At 38.6% G+C, this 21,147-nt stretch overlaps 1 protein-coding gene across 7 annotated transcripts in view; it reads right to left on the bottom strand.

The window, feature by feature from the left end:
* The window catches only part of TUT7 (terminal uridylyl transferase 7), a 64,783-nt gene extending 45,221 nt beyond the window's left edge, over positions 1–19,562 (bottom strand). For 4 of the 7 annotated variants that reach the window (XM_058565490.1, XM_058565495.1, XM_058565493.1 and 1 more), the window contains exons 1-10: positions 19,404–19,559; positions 17,760–18,310; positions 12,129–12,310; positions 11,695–11,811; positions 11,011–11,188; positions 9,077–9,165; positions 7,239–7,290; positions 6,232–6,301; positions 5,297–5,423; positions 4,042–4,161 (exon numbers count right to left, since the gene is read on the bottom strand). In XM_058565490.1, the coding sequence (XP_058421473.1) occupies positions 4,042–4,161; positions 5,297–5,423; positions 6,232–6,301; positions 7,239–7,290; positions 9,077–9,165; positions 11,011–11,188; positions 11,695–11,811; positions 12,129–12,310; positions 17,760–18,310; positions 19,404–19,414 (1,497 nt within the window). In that variant the 5' untranslated portion in view covers positions 19,415–19,559. Of the gene's footprint in view, positions 1–4,041; positions 4,162–5,296; positions 5,424–6,231; positions 6,302–7,238; positions 7,291–9,076; positions 9,166–11,010; positions 11,189–11,694; positions 11,812–12,128; positions 12,311–17,759; positions 18,311–18,518; positions 18,788–19,403 lie in introns of those variants that run through there. The other 3 variants (XM_058565492.1, XM_058565496.1, XM_058565491.1) reach the window with 3 other exon arrangements.
* Between the last annotated feature and the right edge of the window lie 1,585 nt (positions 19,563–21,147).

The following is a 21,147-nucleotide window of genomic DNA, read 5'->3' as shown; positions in this document are numbered from 1 at the left end:
TGAATCCATCAAAGGCGTTCTTCATTTCTGTTTTTATTTCTAGTATTCCCTTTCTTAGAGCTTCCATCTCTCAGCTCACATTACCCATCTGTCCTTGCATGCTGTCCATTTTTTCCATTATGCCCTTAGCATATTAATCTTAGTTGTTTTAAATTCCTGGTCTGATAATTCTAATGCTTGCTCTGTCTCTTCAAAACTATGTTTTTTTGCCTTTTAGTATGCCTTGTAATTTTTTTGGTGAAAGCTGGATATGATGTTCTGGGTAAAAGGAACTGAGGTAGATAGGCCTTTAGTGTGAGGTTTTATTTATCTGGCTAGGAGTTAGGCTATGTCTACTGTGTGCTATAGATGTACATGTCAAGAGGCTAAAACTTCCTCTAGTGTCTTGTTTTTGTCTCCCTTGTTGTCTTTGGGTTTCCCAAGAGGTTTCTTCCTGAAATTGAGGTCTTTTCGTTGTACCACTGTTATACAGGAGCCCTAATGATGTGGTGGTGAGGTGTCGGGGAGGAGAAGTCATTCTATAGTCCTATGATCAGGTCTCAGTCTTCCGGTAAGTCTGTGGTCTTGGGCTGTGACTGAAACTGCTTCTCAGTTCTCCCCATCTGAGGTGAGACAGGAAGGCTAGAGGGTGGGCCGGAGTTGGGTATTTTCACTCTCCTCAGGTTGGTAAGGCCCAAGTAAAACAGTTTTCCTAGAGGACAGGCTTTTGTTTAGGGGGACAGAATGCTCTGGGCATATTTCAAAATGGCTACTTTTCCCCTCACCCTGCCAAAAGCATGAGGGGATTTTTCTTGGATCTTCGCCCTGAGAACCTGGTGGGGGCTCCTGGAGGTAAAACTCATGTAACCATTCAGGGTCCCCTAAGACTGGGCCCCCTTGTTGTTTTTCACTCTCAAGCTCCTCCAAACTGAGCATCCAGAACCACAGTGTGAGTCTTCCTACCCTGATACTGGCTCCAGTGGCAGGACTCTGCTCCTGGGCTCCTGCTTTGACAAGTTATAACTTGCTGTCTTCACCTGTCTCTCCAATTGTGGGGGCAGGAGTTTTCCCCATGACCTCAATTCTCTCATATAGCTAAGAAGGGTTGCTGATTTCAATTTGTTCAGCTTTTTTCTTTTTGTGAGGATGGAATGATAACTTCCAAGCTTCTTATATGATGAATCAGACTGGTTCAGGAGTTAGTCAGAGATGTGCTGACTTTATACAGAGTTAAGGGTTCCACTTCTTTGTATTTTTCATTTCTGGTTTTTTCCCCCTTATTATCTGGTGGCCCTTGTTCCTCTGGCCAGAAAGAGAACCAGCTGCTATCAGAGCTGCTTTTAGGGGTAAAGCCACAGAAAAACAGAAACTCACTCTGTCTTGGCCACTTGCTCCAAGTTTTGACTTCTCTCCAAAGTCTGTTTGCATTTGTTCAGTCTCCAGAACCTTCACATTTGTTGTTTGTATTTTGCTGAGAATTTATAGCTGTTATTTCCAGAAGGATCACTTGGTTAGGAGTTCAAAGCTCCATACCATAAGTGGAACTTGACTTTTTATTGAAGGGGAAAAGGACTACATTTGTTCTCTGACCTTGTTCCAGGAGCTTTACATTCATGACCTCATTTCAGAATTTTTCAAAGAGGATACAAAGGCTCAGAGATTAAATAACTCGCTCTAGGTCATACGGATATAAATGGCAAAACCTGGATGACTCGTGGGGCAGCCAAACTTTAAAACTACTCCTCTTTCTACTATTATATCTGGCATCCTTAAAGTGTAAATAACTGTTTGCTAAAGGGTAAGTTTATATAATCCAAAATAAGGTAGATTCCAAATAACATCTACTAGGAGACTAGTAAAATATTCTTGTACCGGATAAAAGATGCTAAGAAATCAGGGTTAAACCTCTTCATCATTCACAACTCACTATGATTAACTTTAATGCTATCATGATCTAATGACAATAAAATGGCAATTTTAATTGGGAGTAAAAGGTCAGAGAGGATAGTCTCCAACATGGAAGAGATCTCAGCAGGCTGGAAGACAATGGCTAAAAGATTCTTGAAAAGACAGATCAGAGCACAGAGGCATGATACTCTAAACCTCCTGACAGAGAACTGAGCCTTGTTCATCTGTGTATTCCTTTCAGGGCCTAGTACAATGACTAACATACACAGTGCTTTAAGATTTTGAAAGAATTAACAGTTTAAATACTTTCATACACATAATTTTAAAGTCTTTAATGGGTTTTCTGCAGAAATAATGTATATAAAACACCTGGCATGAATAAGGTACTGAATAAATATTAATTCCTTCCCCCTCACTTGCTTTATATTTTTGACTAAGACTCTGGCAGAAGCCAGCACATCGATGCCTGATTCGTTTAAAACGCTGAAAACTGTAGATCATTTTGGTTCAGGCAGTAGAGTTTCCCTTATTTGATTCATAGAACTGAATCCAGTGTTTGGTCACCTCTTTTTGTCACTAAATCTTAAATAAACAAATGGTATAATCAAAATCAAATTCAGTGCCACTTTAGAGAATTTCCAGTATCACTGCCAAGAAAATAATACACGGGCCATAGAAAAGGGTATTCATACTACTCTCAAGCAAATCCTGAGGAGAATCTCATCAGCAGAATAGAAACACCTTTTTTCCTGCAACCTCATGTCAGTGACAGATGACTACTTAGAGGCAATCAGGACAGAAAAAAAGGCAGATCTCACTAAGACAGTGGTGAGCAAGACAACACATTCTACCAGTTCTGAGGCCCTTCTGGGCACAGGAGTCCAACTGGTATGGTTCCACCCTAAAGTCCTGTCTCTCTTGGATCACAGTGAAAGGCAAACTTCAAAGACTCTCACGGATGCCTATGGGGGGGTCCAACAGGAAGGGTACTTATCAACCCAGGGCTGACTCTGTTCTCTCACTCTTTCTTCCACCAGGAGAGGAGACTAGCAGTTACCTTCTCAGGGCCTGAATTCTTTCATTTCAGTGCCACAAGCACAAAGAGAGCTCCCTTTAGGCAACTGGGACACACACAGCAGACTGCAACCCCTTACACCAGGACAGAGTTTATAAGGGGTTTATTCTGCTCTAGTCTTTATTCCTCGGGCCTGGCAGATAAAGGTCTCTGCTTAACTCTCAACCTATTAAGTATAAAGAAAAAATCCCCTATAATCATATTTTTTTGATATGTACCCATACTTAAGAATGACTACTCTAGAACATACCCTCTTAAATGATGAGAATCCTGTGTACAATAAGAAGAAAGGCAGATAAAATATCAAATGTGCCACAGTAAGCTTTTCACCAAGTGAGTCTTTCTACAAACTAAGTCTACACAAAAGATTTTACCAAGATAAACACCTAGGAATTAAAAGTGAGGTTTCCAAGAGGATGAGAATAATATCATTTTGACTTTGAGATGGCTTCTTATTAAATCTTATTACTTGAATAAATCAACTCTAATTTATCCAGAAAGAACAAGTGGTCACATTACCGAAGTCTAATTCATCTTAAAGATAATACCAAAATATTACTCAAGAGGTGACTAGTAAGTTCTGCATCTTGTGGTATAGGTAGCAATTTCAGCACTTATATTTTCTTTTGTTTCATAGGAAATGGGGAATAAAGAGAACTGAAGACAAGCAACAGAAAATAAGTTACAGTGAACCAGATGTCTCCTACAGTCTGTCTGGAGGTGATACGTAAATTCAAATATCAAGTTATAAAACTGTACCCAAAGAAGTATGTACCAAATAATAAATTTGATACAGGTTCACATTCTCTTGTTTGAAACCCTCAGGATCCTATGTGTTTCACAAATTAAGAGTTTTTTCAGTTTAGAAAAGTAATAATATTCCTAGCAGAGTACAAGGCAGCATCTTGTAATCAAATACACTACCATTTTGGCAGTGAAAGGTATGAATATTCATACTGGCAGCAGAAATAAATGCATGTCAGTTCTGGTTAGGATTTTAGATTTTGAAATTATGCATAAAGGATTATGGCCCTGAAATAAAACCAATATCTGATATATAAGCAAAAAAAGTTTTATACCCATGATCCTAGATAAACAGGCAGAAGGGGTTCTTTCCTCTGTTGAAGAAAGAAGACAGCCATCAGAGCAAACACATAAGGTGGCAAACCTCCTTCTTCAGGGCGATCTATACTGCAAAGCTACAAATGAGAGAAAAGCAGATAAGCCTTCTTTTGTACCAACTCATCATCTACACAATTTGGTCTGAAACCTGTAACTTCATTTCCATGTTCTTACATGATTTCCTCCTCAGGATAAAACACCACAGGACAAATATACTTTTGGAGCAACCACATATTGCGGTTTTGAGTAACAGCTTCAATTTCACACTTTTAATCTTATTAACTAAACTTACTCATGGAGGGCCCTAAAATAATATTTGCTATTTCATTTTTTGACGTCCATGGTAAATCCATTTCCGTGGTTACAACACTTGTTAAAGAAGTCAAAATGATGATTCGACCCCAAGTGCAAGCCAACTGGCTTTGCTCAGTTTAATAGTCCCCTCATCCCAACCTACTGCCTTGAAAATGCAGGCTTTGAACACAAAGGTGATCAGGGCAAATTCATTAGCAACAAGAGAAGTAACTTAAAAAATATGGCCTATTTAGTGATGAAGCAGGAGGCAGCTTTCAAAGGATGGCATATTTTAATTATCTATCCACCAAGTTAAGAGTGGGGCATCCTCTCTGTTCATCCTGGACCCAAGCAAAAGGAACTATGTATTGTTATTATCATATTTTAATCAGTAAAGTTTTGGCTTTTCGCTATAAAGCACCTACATAGAATCTCAATTTTATAATCATGTTGGGACCCTACATTTTAGGGCAATGGGATATTACATTTAAAACATTATGGAAATGTAAGTAAGATAAGATAGTGGTTTTCATTTTTTTTGAGTCTCTGGGTATATTATTGGAAAAGGTATGAGAAGCTTTATCTCAAACTTTCCTGTGCCTACGAATCACCTCAGGAAACTAGTTAAAATGTAAATTCTTGGGCCATATCCTCTGGGATTTGACCACAAATCTGATTTTTAATAAGCACTATAAATCATTTTGATCTTTTGAGCAATACTATTATAGTGAAATAGAAACAATGAATTTTCCTTTCTGTACACATTAAAATTTCTGTTCCAATACTCAGATGCCTACTCTCTTGATGACTATAAATATGTATCCTAATGTTTAAGATTAAATTAACCATGTAAAAATCAAAGCCTACTGCTTATACATACACAGAATGTATTCATGCATTTAAAGAACTCAAACCTACCTTGGCCCAGTACCTAAATGCAATCACCAAAGGAAACAGCCTTGATTCTAGTTTTCCAAGGGCAGTTAAATGATTTGTTGTGAGACAAGCATTTTCATTTCCTGCACTCACTTTACAAAGAAGACCACTGGTGGGGGTAGGGGGTGAGGATGGGAAGGAAAAAGAGGAAAATAAAAAGTGTTATACAGGAATTAGGTATCTTTTACACCAACAACTAATTTACACTGATAATAAATATTTAAAAAACGAAAATAAAGTAAAAAACTCACTAAATCTTTACAGGTCATTAAAGAAATTGGATTAAAAAAAAGATATCGCAGCTATTTTCTGAGTAAACTTTATTTTTCAGAACTGAAACTTTATATTTTCATATATTAAGGCTATTTTTGAGGGGAAATGCAAATAAAGAAAATACCATAAAATGTTTCAAATGGGAGCATAAATTCATCTTTGTAAGACTAAAAGAGTGTTTTCCCATGAGTCAGAGGAATCTGCTTAATGAAGAATCATTACAGCCTACAAACCACCCATTTACTGTGGTGATGGTAATGCTTCCAGATGGAGGAAGATATACACGAGTGAAGTCACACTAATTGTTATTCAGCACTGCTAGAAATGCTGCTAAAAATGATGGCAAATAAAGGTGATTAGAGCAAGTAATCATTTGATAAAGTTGTTTTTTACCGAGTTGAAATGGGTCAAAATGCTTCCTTCCTATATTTTTTCCTTTTCAGTAATTTTATTTTTTAAAATAAAACACTTTTTCCTCTTGCATCAAATGCCAAAAGTATAGGGATAACGCTAGTAGTAAGCCTGTGAAATTAACCACATGAAGAGCTTATCATTCTAGAAACCAGACATTAAGATTCAGGAAAGTAACTTGTGCTTTCAGCAAGTTGATGTTTAATATATAAACAGCTTAAAGAAATTGAGACCTTTTCTTTTCTCTGCACACCACCACCGGCACCCTAGCATGGAAATCTGCATCAACATCAATAAAAGAGTCTGAGGAAAGAAGAAAATAACATTAAGTACGTTAACTAAACCTCTGTTTAAAAGAGAACTAGATCAAGTACAAGTACTAGTTGTGATTTATCTGTCTGGCCTGTGGAAAGACCGTTACTAAATAAAGCTCTAAGATGACTTGAAAAGGATAACACTATTATATTCAGGCATCAAGTAATCACATTAATTTAAACACTTGTTTTGCAAAATTAATGTTTAATTAAAAATGACTACACTATTAAACCAGAATATTTAAATGTTATGTGGGTAACATAATTAGAAATACAGATAGGACTTCAAAAACAAAACTGCTGCAAAAACTACTGAAATGTTCAGAGTCAAAATACATACTGATTGAAGTAAGAAGATATGTCTAAATGTTTTACTCAACCAAAACAAGAAGCATGGGAAAAACTAATTCAAGCGATGAGTCATTTTGATGAGGCCTTAGGAAAGCACAGAAAGTCATAAAGCCTTAAGCTGGATATTACTAAGGACAACTGATAAACCTAATCGAGAACTACTACTGGTTCATTCATTAATCAGGGTTGGGTCATACCTGTTTACCACTTGTAAAGAATTATTTAAACCATTGAATAAAGTAGATTATCCTTTAGCTTTACCCTCAAGAGTAAATTTTACATATTTTGCATCTTTTTAGTCTAGGACTCATTTAATATTTACAAATTGTGCCATTATCATCAAGCTAAAAGCTTTACTTGTAGAATAGTTATTCTGCATAGCAGAAGAACTAACAGAACTCTGACTTGCTAATAATTCATGGGCATTTGCTTTTGTTTTTTTGTTTGGACATTATCCATATAAACAATTTAAAAAACATGACTTCCTGTTTTCAAAGTTTGAGGAATAAGATATATTCAAATTATAGACAAGAGAAAAATTTAAGAGCAAAATGTGGAATAGAATTTGGCCTTACCACTGTTCTTTAAACATTCTTGAACAAGTAAGAGAACGTCTGGCTGAGACATCTAGGAAATAAATCAATGAATACATCAAATAATCTGTAAGTACTTTTGCTTCACTGAGATAATACACAGTCATTTGAATTTACCTAAATTCATTTCCAAATTAAAAAGCACATTGCTACCAGAGGGGGGGAGAGAGAGAGAGAGAGAGGGAGAGAGACAGAGAGACAGAGAGACAGAGAGAGAGACAGAGAGGAGACAAGCACCAAATACGAATAAGTGTGGGCAAAAGAGAGCTACCACACAGCTAACTCCTAATTAACTAATTCCTGAGGAAATTAGCCTCTCCGCAAATCTCAAAGTTGTGGCTAGAAGTTGTCAAACTGTTGACAATGTTACCTCTCAATCTCTAAGACTACTTAACAGATGGCTTACTGGTCTGGGGCTTTAGTCTTGCCTTTCTCCAATCCTTGTTCCACAGAGGAACTAAAAATTTAATATCATGAATTAGATCTAGTCATGCCCCTCCTTAAAACTCTCAATGGCTTCTTACTGCCCTTAGGTCAAAGTGAAATTCTTTACTACTAACACACGAGATCCAGCTTATTGGGCCCAGCCTCCCTTATTGGGCCCTCCATCCCGATCTTATGCTCTTCTTTCTCTTGGTCCCTTCACCAGAGCCACACACTCCTTCTTTTAGCTCCTCGAATAAGTCAAGTTCCTTATTGATTTAGGGTGCTTGCAAATGCTGTTCCCTTTGACTGAAACACTCTTTTAACACCTTTTACTTTGCCCCCTTTCATCTTTTAGAGCTCAGCTTAAATGCTATCTCTTCAAAAGGGCCTTCATGACTCCTGTATGTGTACATCTCTTGCTGTTTTCTGCCACAGAACTCTGTTTCCCTGCATAGCTCTCGTTATAATTAATCGTATACATGTACTCACTTATCTCCTTGACTAATATGAGTTCCTTTTTTGTCCTCTAGAATCTAGTGTAGTGCCTCGCATACAACAGGGACTCAGAGAATATTTGCTAAATGAATGAATGACATGCAATCAAAATAACTGCTATGCTAGTAAATTACTAATCAGAACTTAAGGTTAAAAGAATAGTAAAATCTATTGGTCAGCTGATCATGTAGCTATAGCAGTCAGGGATGGCAAGGAAAGAGAGGTTGTGAAAAAGAACATCTGGGGTTTGGGCCCAGGATTCTGTATTTTCAATTAGCAATCCAGGTAAATGGGCACAGACCACCTGCAACCTGGCCTGTGGGAACCACCAGTGGACAAATGGATAATCTACTAAAGTGCCTTCCAGTTCTAAAATTCTGACTCATCAACATGCTTCTGAATCATGTTTAAACCAGAAATCTAGGCTAGGTGTGGTTCTTTAAAAGTATAATTATTTTAACAAAGTAGGTGAATAAAAGAGGAAACTGAGGAGTGAACTAAGTTTTCAGGTCATAAATGTTTACATGTCTACACTATTTAAAATCTGAAATCCTTTCCTGCCATTAAAAAGTTGACTTTACCAAGATAATTTAATCTTTTCAAGTTAACAGAACCTAAGTAGCCCCAGTAGACTCACATGGTTAGAAAACCAGTGTTCGAAGTATGAAAGATCTGTAGAGTGAAATAAGTATGACAATTTGTAGAGTACTAAAAGAAATGCTCTAAAATTGAAGATAGGCAGAAAAACATAAAAATAGAAATTTTAGGGGGAAAAAAAGCTGCCACTATTACACTTAAACTGTCTTCAAATATCTAAAATATATTCATATGTAGCTCACATTTGAAAAAAAGAATTTCCATACCACTTTGAAAATTCCAACATTTCATTTTATACTTACAATGGCTGGAAATTGAATGTCAATGTTTATATCCGAATTTTTAAAACCCAATCTGCTACAGGATGACCCATATAACCTCAGAGAACAATCTAAAAAAAAAATTAAATAAAAGTCATAAATAAAGTAAAATTTCTCGAAGTTATAACAAAACACTGCTATTTCAGAAATGGAACCATCAATTAAAACTACACACAGGGCCGGCCCAGTGGCATAGTGGTTAAGTTCGCGTACTCTGCTTCCGTGGCCTGGGGTTCTCCAGTTTGGATCCTGGGCATGGACCTACTCACCGCTCATCAAGCCATGCTGAGGCGGCATCCCACACAGAGCAACAAGAAGGATGTACAACTATGACATACAACTATCTACTGGGGCTTTGGGAAGAAAAAAAGAAAAGAAAAAAAAAAAGAGGAAGATTGGCAACAGATGTTAGCACAGGGCCCCTCTTCCTAAAAAAAAACCAACTACACACAAACGCAAAACAGTATTCAAGTCTGGCATAAATGAAGGACAGGAATGGGTGACTCTGCTCTTGCATTCACTTCATTTTATTTAACAGGGATGGCTGCACTCACCGTGGTTTAGCTTAAGAGCCGCTCTTTTCACGTCAGTTGTAAAACACGTTAAAAAGATTCCTACATGATAATTTCACATTTTATGTAGGAAATACCATTTGCAGTGATTTTTAAAACGTGAAAGTTGAAAAGTGATGCCTAATTCGTTTTACATTTATAAACTTGATAGTATACTAAAGAGTTAACGCAAACATTTCACCTTTTAGAAGGTGTAATTTACTATAAAGATTATGTTTCAGTAAAATAATAATCATAAAAATGATCTTCAGCGTAAAGTTACTTTTCAATATGAATACTCATTACATTATGAACAAAAAGCATTTAACATAATATAATACCTTTAGGAAAACTTCTGAAAAATAATTATATCATTGATATAATTTAGAATGCTAGGCAGCACATGATTCACTCTTCAGAGGAAGATGTGTGTATGTGTACCACCTATATTTATTAACGGCATTTTCCCCCAATGTTTTGCTACTATTGTACCAAAAAATTACCCCTTCTCATCAGGGGCCTTTGTGTTTTGTTTCAGGTTTGTTAAGTCAAGTGATTTCTTTGGGTTTTAAGAGTCTTCCATGACAAAGTACATTCAATTTTACAATGGATATCTATAGCAAAAATCACTGAAATTACAAATGACTTTTTAGGAACTTGTCTACAACATAAAGAATGAGATAGCTATGTAATGAAATGAACAGATTCTTACCCTTTATTTTTATGAAAGTATGTATGAATATGAAGGATATCCTATATGAATGATCTTTCAGTACAAATGGCTCTATGGGTGATGCAGTGATAAATTTAAATAGTGATTCCAACTCTAGCTGTGGATCAGAATCACTTGTGGAGCTTTCTAAAAATAGTTTTCCATGGCTCCACAGATATAACTTGGAAATCAATTCAACAGCACATAAAATCTATCACAAATTTGTTTTCAAAACTCATTTGAGATGTTGCAACTCCTTTAAGTGTGGTTAAATAAGCTTTTTTGGACACAGATAACCTGAAAATGACTCCAGGATACTTCTCTTTTTTTTAACTCAAAATACTGTGTCAATTTAAATAGGTACAAAGGTAAATGAATATATACACAAGAGTCCCATAGTGCCCCAATAATATAGGGCATTTAACTTAACGTACATGCATACAATGAAATTCACAAGGAAGACAGGTTTAATGACAATGCACGTAAAAGTCTTTTGTTACCTTGGGGGAAGCCAGGAAAGACAAAAACAGACAAAAAATTAAGAGCTTCAGGACGTAGCAAATCAATTTTTATTAGGTGAAAATTCTTACTGGTAGGAAAAATGGATGAGGCACTTTTAGGTAGCTAAATAGAAAAACAAATCTAGAAAATACCTGGTAACTTGTGTTGGAACACATTTTCCATGATACGTTTAATTTCTAGTCTCTGTTCCAAGTTCTCATTGTGTAAGCCAAACTCCTGTACCACTTTGTCAATGGCAATACCAATTGCATTTATCTGGGAGGGTGTAGGCGGGGGTAACGTGGTGAGCAACTCTTCCTCCTGCTTCTCCTTTTAAGATCAATATTGAGATTAAAAATGACTCACACAGTTTTTACCTTCTGCCAGTCACTGAGACAACACCCTGTAGAATATTCTGGAATATTTTTCTTAGCCCTCCCTCTTGCCTTAGCTGTGTTAGTCTTCATCTTATCAAACATACTCACACTTCTTTATGCACATAAAGTGATAACAGAGGGAAGGCAAAAATAAGGAGAAAGTGCAAGGAAAGAGCATTAAAAACAGCAATGACAAATTATTTGCTTTATTATTACTGGCATGAGGACATATATCTAGGTCCTATCAACGACTTCATTCCTCCTGATACTATCCTTAAGGAAATCCACAAGACTGACCAGCAAAACATATCTGACCAGGATACAGTATTTTGGCTAAAATAAATTCAATAATATAAGTAGTAAAGTTCTTAATATTATAGCCTTAAGGAGATGAAAGTCACAAAAATGACAAGTAATAACAGCTGACAAACATACTTGTTTGGATTACATTAAACTTACCTTAATATTTTTCTTATGCCTCTTCTCTTTGATATGCTTATGGGCAAATGCAATGGATTCAATTAAAACATCACAGAGTTTGCAGGTGTACTTTGCTGTAGGGTAGTTTCTCGGCCGCTATAATTTGAGGAGATTTAAGAGACATACAGATGTATCTTCAAAAATACAGGCAAACAAAAATTAACCAGAGGATGATTTCTCCTTCACTTTTAAAATTGTTAATATATTATTGTCACTCTTTATCACTATCCTAATAGTCATTTTTATTTAAGTAATTCTATTAAATCAAACTATCACTTTTAACACGTAGTGCTTAAATACTAATAACCAAAGTAGGATACCTAATTTATCAAAGAACATATTCCCAATTACTACCAAAGTTTAAACCAAAACAAGGACTTTCACTGACAAGTACACAGGTAGGAAGATGTTACCCTTTTCAGCCTGTCGATGCAGTCTCTCTTCAGCCGCTCCTCAGCCTGCTGTAAGCCCAGGAGCTCCTTGGTTGACAGCACAGACTCATCGATCACAGGGCCTTCCAGGTCTCCGTCCTGTTCATCTTCCTCATTTCTAGTCCTCCGTGGCTTCCTAGGTCTGGACCTCTGCTTCTTGTTTTCTTAAGTTGGGGGAAAATATTATTGACGACATTGAATAATGCCACTCCTGAGTAAAAAGCAGAACTTACATATTTCTTAATGAAATCATGTGGCATCTGAATGACATGTGAACATGGAACAGAAGGAAAGGTACAGTTCTTCCATGGATCAAATGCTTGAATGCTCACAAAGCATCTCATCTGGATACATCAATCCACAGAAATCATCTTTTTGGAAAACTTAAAAAGAATTCTACTTCCATCATATGGTATGATTTTATCATCTCTTCCTGGTATCCTGCTGAGCATACTCAAGCAACAATAAAAATTACCCTCTGTGTAATTCTGATACACCTAAATATACCATAATATACAATGTACATCAATCTAATATATTCTAGTAAACTCGTTATTCTAATGAAAACTGTCTACATTTGCTTTCATTTTTTAGAAGTGAACAATCTCAATAGGGCAAAGACTGACAACCTACTTCCAGAGAACTCAGAAATCAACTACATTCTCATATGGAGGGAAAAATCCACCATTTAGTTGTAAATTTAGCCTTCACATAATTGGGCCCTCCCTCCACATTAATATCAACAAGTCCAAGCCTGGGCCGGCCTGGTGGCGCAAGCGGTTCAGTGTGCGTGCTCTGCTGCAGCAGCCCGGGGTTCGCCGGTTCGGATCCCAGGCATGCACCGATGGACCACTTGGAAAGCCATGCTGTGACGACATCCCATATAAAGTGGAGGAAGATGGGCACGGATGTTAGCCCAGTGCCAGTCTTCCTCAGCCGAAGGAAAAAAAAAAAAAAAGAGGCGTATTGGCAGATGTTAGCACAGGGCTGATCTTCCTCACAAAAGAAAACAACAAAAAAAGAAGTCCAAGCCAAAATTTTATTTACTGAAGACAGCTATTTTCCATTTTTTTTTTTTTTTTTTAAATTTTATTTATTTTATTTTTTCCCCCCAAAGCCCCAGTAGATAGTTGTATGTCATAGCTGCACACCCTTCTAGTTGCTGTATGTGGGACTCGGCCTCAGGATGGATGGAGAAGTGGTGCCTCGATGCGCACCCGGGATCCGAACCCGGGCCGCCAGCATCGCAGCTCGCACACTTAACCACCAAGCCACAGGGCCGGCCTGGACTGAATAGTTTTAAATGGCTTACCAAAAATTAATCTTTGAAAATATAAACCGACTGAAATGCCCTGCCTGAGGCAATTCCTATGTCAAGTTTTCAGCGTTCCTCATTACTTGTCCAGTAGTTACAATGAATCAGTTGACTGAAACAAAATTCTGTGGCAGAAAAGGGAGGTAGGGAACACCTAATTTTAAAAAAGCTATTGCCAACAGCTCTAAAGGAAAAGCAGCAAGCACTGTGCTCAAACTACCATAAAAAGAATATATAAAGAATATATAATGAAAATCTACAAACAGCTTCTACACAAGAGTGGCAATTAGGAATATTAAATAACTATTAGAATGAATATTTTTTTTTTTAAAAAAAAGCAATTAGAATAGACCAAACAAATAAAATACTAAAAGGTAAGTAGTCATTTGACAGGAAAATTAGGCTACCTTAATATTTGCTTTTTAACACTCTCCTTACTCCCAATTAAATTATCAGTCTTTTAAGGACAATACTTTTGGTTTGCACAAACTTTTGAGATAATAACTTCTTTTAACATAGAGGTGTGTCTATTCTCTAATTTGCTTCTCATTACATACTCTAAATAACTGCATGACTTCAGTGTTCATAACAGAAGTTTCTTACTTAGTCAAATGCTCATTAGAGATTTACATAACACGTGCAAAAGCCATTAGAAAAGTCCGTATTAGCTCATAAAACAGTAAAAAAATCACAAAACAGAACAAAATTCCTTTTTTAACCTCTCCTCTCTCTTGATCACAAAGGCTTCTCAATATAACTATATTTGTTGTCATTTTCTAGAAAGGGTGACGTAAATTTCCCTCCAAAGAGCACAATTAACTCCTTGTTGTTGTTTTTTTCTTTCATTTTTTTGCTGAGGATGAGTCACCTTGAGCTAACATCTGTGACAGTCTTCCTCTATTTTGTATGTGGGTCACCACCACAGCATGGCCGCTGATGAGTGGTGTAAGGTCCATGCCCAGGAACCGAACCTGGGCTGCCAAAGCAGAGAGTGCCGAACTTAACCACTAGGCCACAGGGCCAGCCCCTGCCTTATTGTTTCTACACAGAGAAGTGGATGGCTGCAGAAATTTTGTCTGATGATGATGATAACGGCAGCCACCGTTACTGAGTATACTATTATGAGACAGGTGCAATGCAAACACTTTATGTGTACTGCTCCATGTAATCCCTATAGTGGCCCAGTCATGGACACTAATATTATCCCCATTGTACAGATGGGGAAAATGCTGGTCCAAGAAAGTAAGTAATTTGTTCAGGGACACATGACTAAGTCAAAGTAAAGGGATCTGAAATAGAGATTAAAGCACGGATGAAATTCTGAAATTCAGCATTCTATCTAACAACATAAGAACTGAAAAGAACTTAGTAAAATCCCTTCTTGTAGCATACCCATTCACATCTAAAATAGACTAGAACTTTCTTGTAGCATACCCATTCATATCTAGAATAGACTAGAACTGACAAGGTACTATAACCTTCTGAACTGAGTCTCATAAGCCTGCATGGTAAAAACAGTCAAATAAAGTCTCATTGGAGGGAATCTTGAAGGCAAAGCTGGGTATTGCTAAAAAATACCCATAACTACTTAGAGGAAGACTACTTCGCTCATCCCAGGTTTTTTGCAATATGAATTCTCTATATATAGTCTTCCAAGTTTCTCATATTTTATTTGCATATGGTCCATTATTCCATTCACAAAGGACATGTGCATTTGAGTAGCTGTTTTCCAGCTAAGATCATTAATGGCATTGTCCCAAATACATTAAATTGGCAACCTAGGATATTTCAGGGATGAAGTAGGGGTGGTAATGCAGAACTAAAAAATAGAAAGTTAGTATTAAAAAACAACTCTAAGATAACTCTAAGATATTTTTCATTACATCTTCTCACATCATTTAATAAGACCCTTCCTTATTAAGACAAAATTTTGATTTAAGGAAAATTTTGGTCCCTTTAATGAGATCCTTTTTAGGATGCTCTGAGTGTAGTGCAAAGTTTATACTTTAAACTCACTTTCTCTCTATAGTAAGCAATGTTTACTATATCAAATACCAAAGCTTAATATTTCCTTTACGAAGATTTTCAAGAGAGAGCTGAACAAGCCTTCATTCAGTGAAAGTGAAAGGACACACTAGTATTTCATGTAGAGAAAACACAGGAGCTTTGGGATTGCCTTCAATTAAAAGATAGTAAAAATGTATTTCCTGTTCAAAATCACTAAAAGCAATTCCTTAGTTGCTTTTAAGATGAAACAAGAATATACATAAGAGGTTTTCGTCTGTAAACAGTTCCCTTTTTTTGGTGAGGAAGATTAGCCCTGAGCTAACTTCTACTGCCGATCCTCCTCTTTTTGCTGAGGAAGATTGGCCCTGGGCTAACCTCTGTGCCCATCTTCCTCTACTTTATATGTGGGACACCTGCCACAGCATGGCCTGATAAGCGGAGCATAGGTCCGGGCCCGGGATCTGAACCTGTGAACCCTGGGCCGCCAACACGGGAGTGCTCAAACTTAACCACTATACCACCAGGCCGGCCTCTAGAAACAGTTCCTTTAAATATCTGTCTGGTTGCAAACTTTTGATCTGTAAATCTTTCTTTTTACAATGTTGCTCAAGATCTTTTTCTTTTCTTCAAGACCAACTGTTGGTAACTAAATTAAAATGTCCATGTCCCACCTGGACACATTAATATAAAAATTCTTAAATATACACAAACTTTTAAAAGAAAAACACAAATCGAAAGCCCAGAAATTATCAATATGTGTTCAGTTTCCCCGGTGTCAGATTCTAGGTCCAGCAAGGCTGAATTAATGGCCAGAGCAGCACAGCACAGGATTTCAGTTCTACTTCCTCATCTACCACTCTGCATAAACAAGCCTGGGTAAATTTAACCGCTGAGCCACAGCTGCCTGCTTTGTAAAACTGTATTCTACTTTTGATACATCAGGACAGAGCAATGCATCAGACAATTCCTTCAAGTTCTTTCTAGCTTAAAGATTTATAAGGCTAAGGTTTTATCTCTCCCTATTTGATTCCTTTATAACACCTCATTCTGTTTCAGCTACTTGACACAGAGCATTCTCTTGCTTTTCCTATCTTAGAAAACGTAAAACAGCACCTTTTCTTCCATTTAACATTCTCATAAGACCCTCTAAGGATCAAATGACTTTTTCTCTATTAGGTATTCTAAATGTCCAGGTCACAAATTCAAATGCCTTACAGGTAATACATATACTATATAAACTGGCCTCTGTGAGATAACATGAAGGAAAGAGGCCTCTGGAGACCTAGAAAGTGCCAACATGCCTAAATGCATTTAAATTAAAAAAACTTTAAAAGTGCTGGCTAGCTTGCAACCCATCCTGTATGGCCACTAAAAAAGGCTTACAGCCAATAAACTTAAAAGCCCATTGTTCCAAGTATAATTTCCCAAGCATAATTTGCATTTTCAGACTAAATATTACTGTTTTATCTTTTCCTTCAAAATTATTATTTTATTTCATTTAAGTCATTTCATTTATTTATTTCATTTAATTATTGTCCATCAGATAAAAAAAAATTTTCTGTTTATAAAAATCATTGTTACATGGACAAAATCTATTATTCACCTTTTAGAAAAACGTATAAATAATCACTTTGGGGCAATTATTACCAAGCAGGTAGGGCACTTAGAAATGGGTTTTCATTTTGCTAGAACTAAAAAGCAAAGCTTTTATCTGTATTTCTAATTTTCTAAATTTAATGTTTCTCAACCTGTTTGCCATGCTTGCTTTTGAGAAAAAAAATCTTGGACTACCTTCCTCTGGAGATTGATGCTCCACCCCAAAGACATACATCCCTCTGTGGCAGGCGATACATGCAGTCTATAGTGTATTTTTACATCGAGTAAAGATTTTGTTTTATCTTTATATTCTGTCACTTATATTATGGACACATTCATTATTTGAATACAAAATTATAATACATAATTTAGAAAATACATACACGCCACTCAGAAATTATAATATAGTCCCCAGGGGGATTATGACCACTCTCTTCTGTAAAAACCAGCAAAAGGAAATATGTTTACTAAAGCAAAATGAGCCTCGTGGCAAAGTACACTTTTCAAGGGACCAATATACGCAACGTGTTCAAGTTGCCCAAATATCACGATTACACTCCTTAAAACAATCACAGTAAATAAGCAGAAACTATGAAAAATTGGAACTGCACTGCTTAAAAATAATAAAATTCGGATGAAAAAGAAAAGACAGTGCTGACTTCGGGCTTGTAACTTGATAAGTTGGAACACATTACCAGGGCTTCCTGTTTCCGTTTCTGACATGGTTTCTAGGCTTGTCAGGTCTTTATGAAATAATCGTCTTACAGTTCTGCAGCCTCTTCCATCTTGCCACCTATATCCATCTTCATTTTCTGGAAAGGAGTCTTTTCTTGGTCGGTTTATAACAGGAATTCTAGGTCCAGGTTTGAATTCTCTCCAACTGTCTGAATTACCAGCAAGTTCATCGGATAGCCATCTCTTACTTTGATCTTTGTGGTTGTCATTTATCCAAGCAGGCTGACTATAAATTGGGTTTTTAAATGCATATGGATTGCTGGAAACAGCATATGGTCCTTTTCTGGGGGTATTCCCATAGTTCCCTGGTGTTATTTTTTTTTTTGGAAGGCCTTTTTCCATTTTACTGCTATGACCTTTAGCATAATCATCCATTGTTAAATAATCTTGTTGGGGGTGACCCCTTCTGAAATCCTCATCATCTATATTCCCTCGATCTTTAGCACGCCTCACAAAGTAAGGTTTTGCTGCATCTCCCATGGTCTTTGACTTCAATTTTCTTACTTTGCACCTGAAAGAAGGCATTTTGGGGAAAAGTCAAACTATAATAAGACAACATACCAAGTATACAACATACCACCCATTTATTGCACAGATGCTCAGAAGCCTATATGAAACTCTTCTTTTCCTAATTTCCATCACATCCCAATAATCAGCGTATTATAACAGAAGTTAGGAGGTTTAGTCCTATAATATTCTTCATGAAAATTAGTACTTACTATTTATTGTGAAGATTAAAATCTATGAATACGGGAAGCTCCCTACAGTCTCGAGAACTGTAGTATAAAAAAACGTTACTCATACCAAGTAGGATGACTTTTACCTACATAACAAAAACGCAGCTCTTAAAAAAAAAAAAAGAAAAGAAAAAAAAAACCCCTCATCCCAAGCCTATACTGTTACAGTCTTTCAAAGAAAAAGTTGGCGATTACTTTTAAGTGTTATACAAAGTAACCGAAACTCTCTGTGATCGTGGTACATCTCCTTCCAACTTCACCCTCCCGTGCCGCCTCCGCACCCGGGGCCCGGCTCCTCTCCCCACCCCTCCTCAGACCTTCGGAACGACAGGCTTCGATCGCCCGGCTACGGACGATCGAAGCTCCTCTCCATCCAAGGGGCTGGCTTTTCGACCAAAGGACAACTCTAGCTAATCCCCCAGTCCTCATGCTCCAACCCCAGACAAGTTCGGCCCTGACACCAACAGCAATTCCCTCTTCGACCCCCATCTGACTGCCCACCCCCGATCTGCCTCAGTTTCCCCCTTCAGGGCCGGCGGCGGAGAAAGAGGAGGCGTCTCCGCACTCCTGGCCACGAAGCCACGGCGGGGACCGGGAAGCAGGAAGTGACCTGCCCCCCGACGGGGTTCCGGGGTCCCCCGGCCGCCCAAGGGGCAGGGGCCGGAGTGCCTAGCCCCAAGTCCCTTCTCTTCCTGCCCCCGCAGGTCATGACACAAAGTGAAGGCGCGGACTCGAACCCGAGAGCTCGGTCCTCGCCGGCCTGGGGCTCCCCGGTCCTTGCGACCGGGGCGGGCAGGCCGGTGGGGGACGGGGCCAACGTATCCCCCGGGCCGCGCCCGCCCCCACTCTGCACACCGGGGAACCCACCGGAGACCCATCCCCGAGGCGAGCCTGGGAGGGACGCGGGGAGACGGGCGCCGAAGCACTCACCACCTCCGCCGCGGCCCCCGCCTCTTCCTGTCCCGGCCGGGCTCCCTCTCCGTGTTTTCCTTCGGCCCCACTTCCGGCGCTCAGCGCTGTCTCATTGTGCGCGATCCGGGCCGGCGGTGTCCCCCGCCCGAGCGCTCCGCCGCGCACGCCGGAAACGCGCGCCGCGCCCCGCCCCGCGCCGCCTACTTCCGCCGCCGCCGCTCGCGGGTCCCGGGCCCGGGCGTGGGGTCCCCTACCTCCCGGGTCGGGCTGGCCTCGCCGCCGCCTGGGGAGCGCCGTGGGGGCGTGGGGGGGGAGCGCTTGTTCTCCGAGAGGCGCGGCTTGGCCCCTGATGCCCTGGGTCTGCCGGGCAGGGTCCGCCTGGGCTGAGGCCTCGTGGCGCGCTCGCTAGTTTTTCTGATAATTCCGAGTGTTTTAACGTCTCAGTGAGGTCATAATTACCGACCTTCTAGAGATGCCGCGGTTAAGCATCGCTCTTCACCCAGTTCTCAGTGTGGTCACGGGAAATGCACTGCTTTTTTTCTTAGATTGTGTACGGATTAATTTTACTTAAAAAGAAAAAAGTGTGTTTTGAAGAATGTATGTAGTTGCAAAGGATGATCAGGGAGGGTCATACTCGAATTTTTGAACGAAAAATGCACACCTGGAAGTAGCAAACAACCCGGGGTTCCTTTTTTTTTTCTTTTGACTGTTACCTTCCTTGCTGTCTGCGGAGTTTTAAATGCTTTGAAAGCTTCGAGCAACTGGAAAATTAGGGAATGTTGACAAAATGTGACAGTTTTGATGTCTCTGCTTTATAAGAGCATTTCAGTTTAAATCCATGAGATTCTGTGGGGCATTGGTCTTAAAATAATAATGAACACGTAAGTACTGGCTGTTGCCAGGCACTGTTCTAAGTGTTACAAATAAGTACTCGTTTAATCCTCACGACAACTCCACTAGGAAAATATCATTATCCCTATTTTAAAGATGGGGAAATAGCATTTATGGTGAAGTATATGGCACCGGTGGAATCCCAACTCTAAGAGCAGAGTCTGTTTTTAAGCGCTGTCTATACTAAAGATAAAACACTTTCTACAGCTTTTGTGTAATGCCCTATCTAGATGCTTTGGTTTTGAAAATACATGAGAATCAAGCCAATATTCTGTTTGACAGGCAGACAATGGCCTTTAAAAAAGAGTCCAAAGGGAGTGTGGTGATACATGATTAGCTTAGCTTTATTATGGGACAGTAGCGTCCCACACCCAGTTGAGTAATTCTGAACAGAAGAACTGGTTTCGTGTGCTTCGGTTGTGTAGAGTTCTAGAGGAGCAGTAGAGGAGACATCTTTTTACGGGTTTAAAATAGTTTTTTATTTGCATGTTCTTCAGTGTGTTTCCCAAAGCTTAACTGCAATTCTAAATGTGCTTTTAGGTTCATCTTGAGGATAAATGAAGCTCTCTAAAACAAGATGCAATACTAATAAAAAGATAGTGACGGATAGTGTACCTCTTTCTGTCCATGTTATACTGTAATGGGAATTCAAATTGGTCACGGGGATCCATAAAATCCAGGTGAAAAGTTTGGTTTGATTATTCTTTGGATGTCACCAGAGGGCATGTTGAGCTTCTCAGAATCTTTGTGGTGATTGCTTCACGGTCTAGACATATTTCCAACAACTTGGAGCAGAAATTGGGGGGCT

This window comes from Diceros bicornis, chromosome 22, assembly GCF_020826845.1.
Source record: "Diceros bicornis minor isolate mBicDic1 chromosome 22, mDicBic1.mat.cur, whole genome shotgun sequence".
Classification (NCBI taxonomy): Eukaryota; Metazoa; Chordata; class Mammalia; order Perissodactyla; family Rhinocerotidae; genus Diceros; species Diceros bicornis.
Note: the sequence above shows the minus strand (reverse complement) of the source record. Positions and strands in the feature narration are given on the sequence as shown.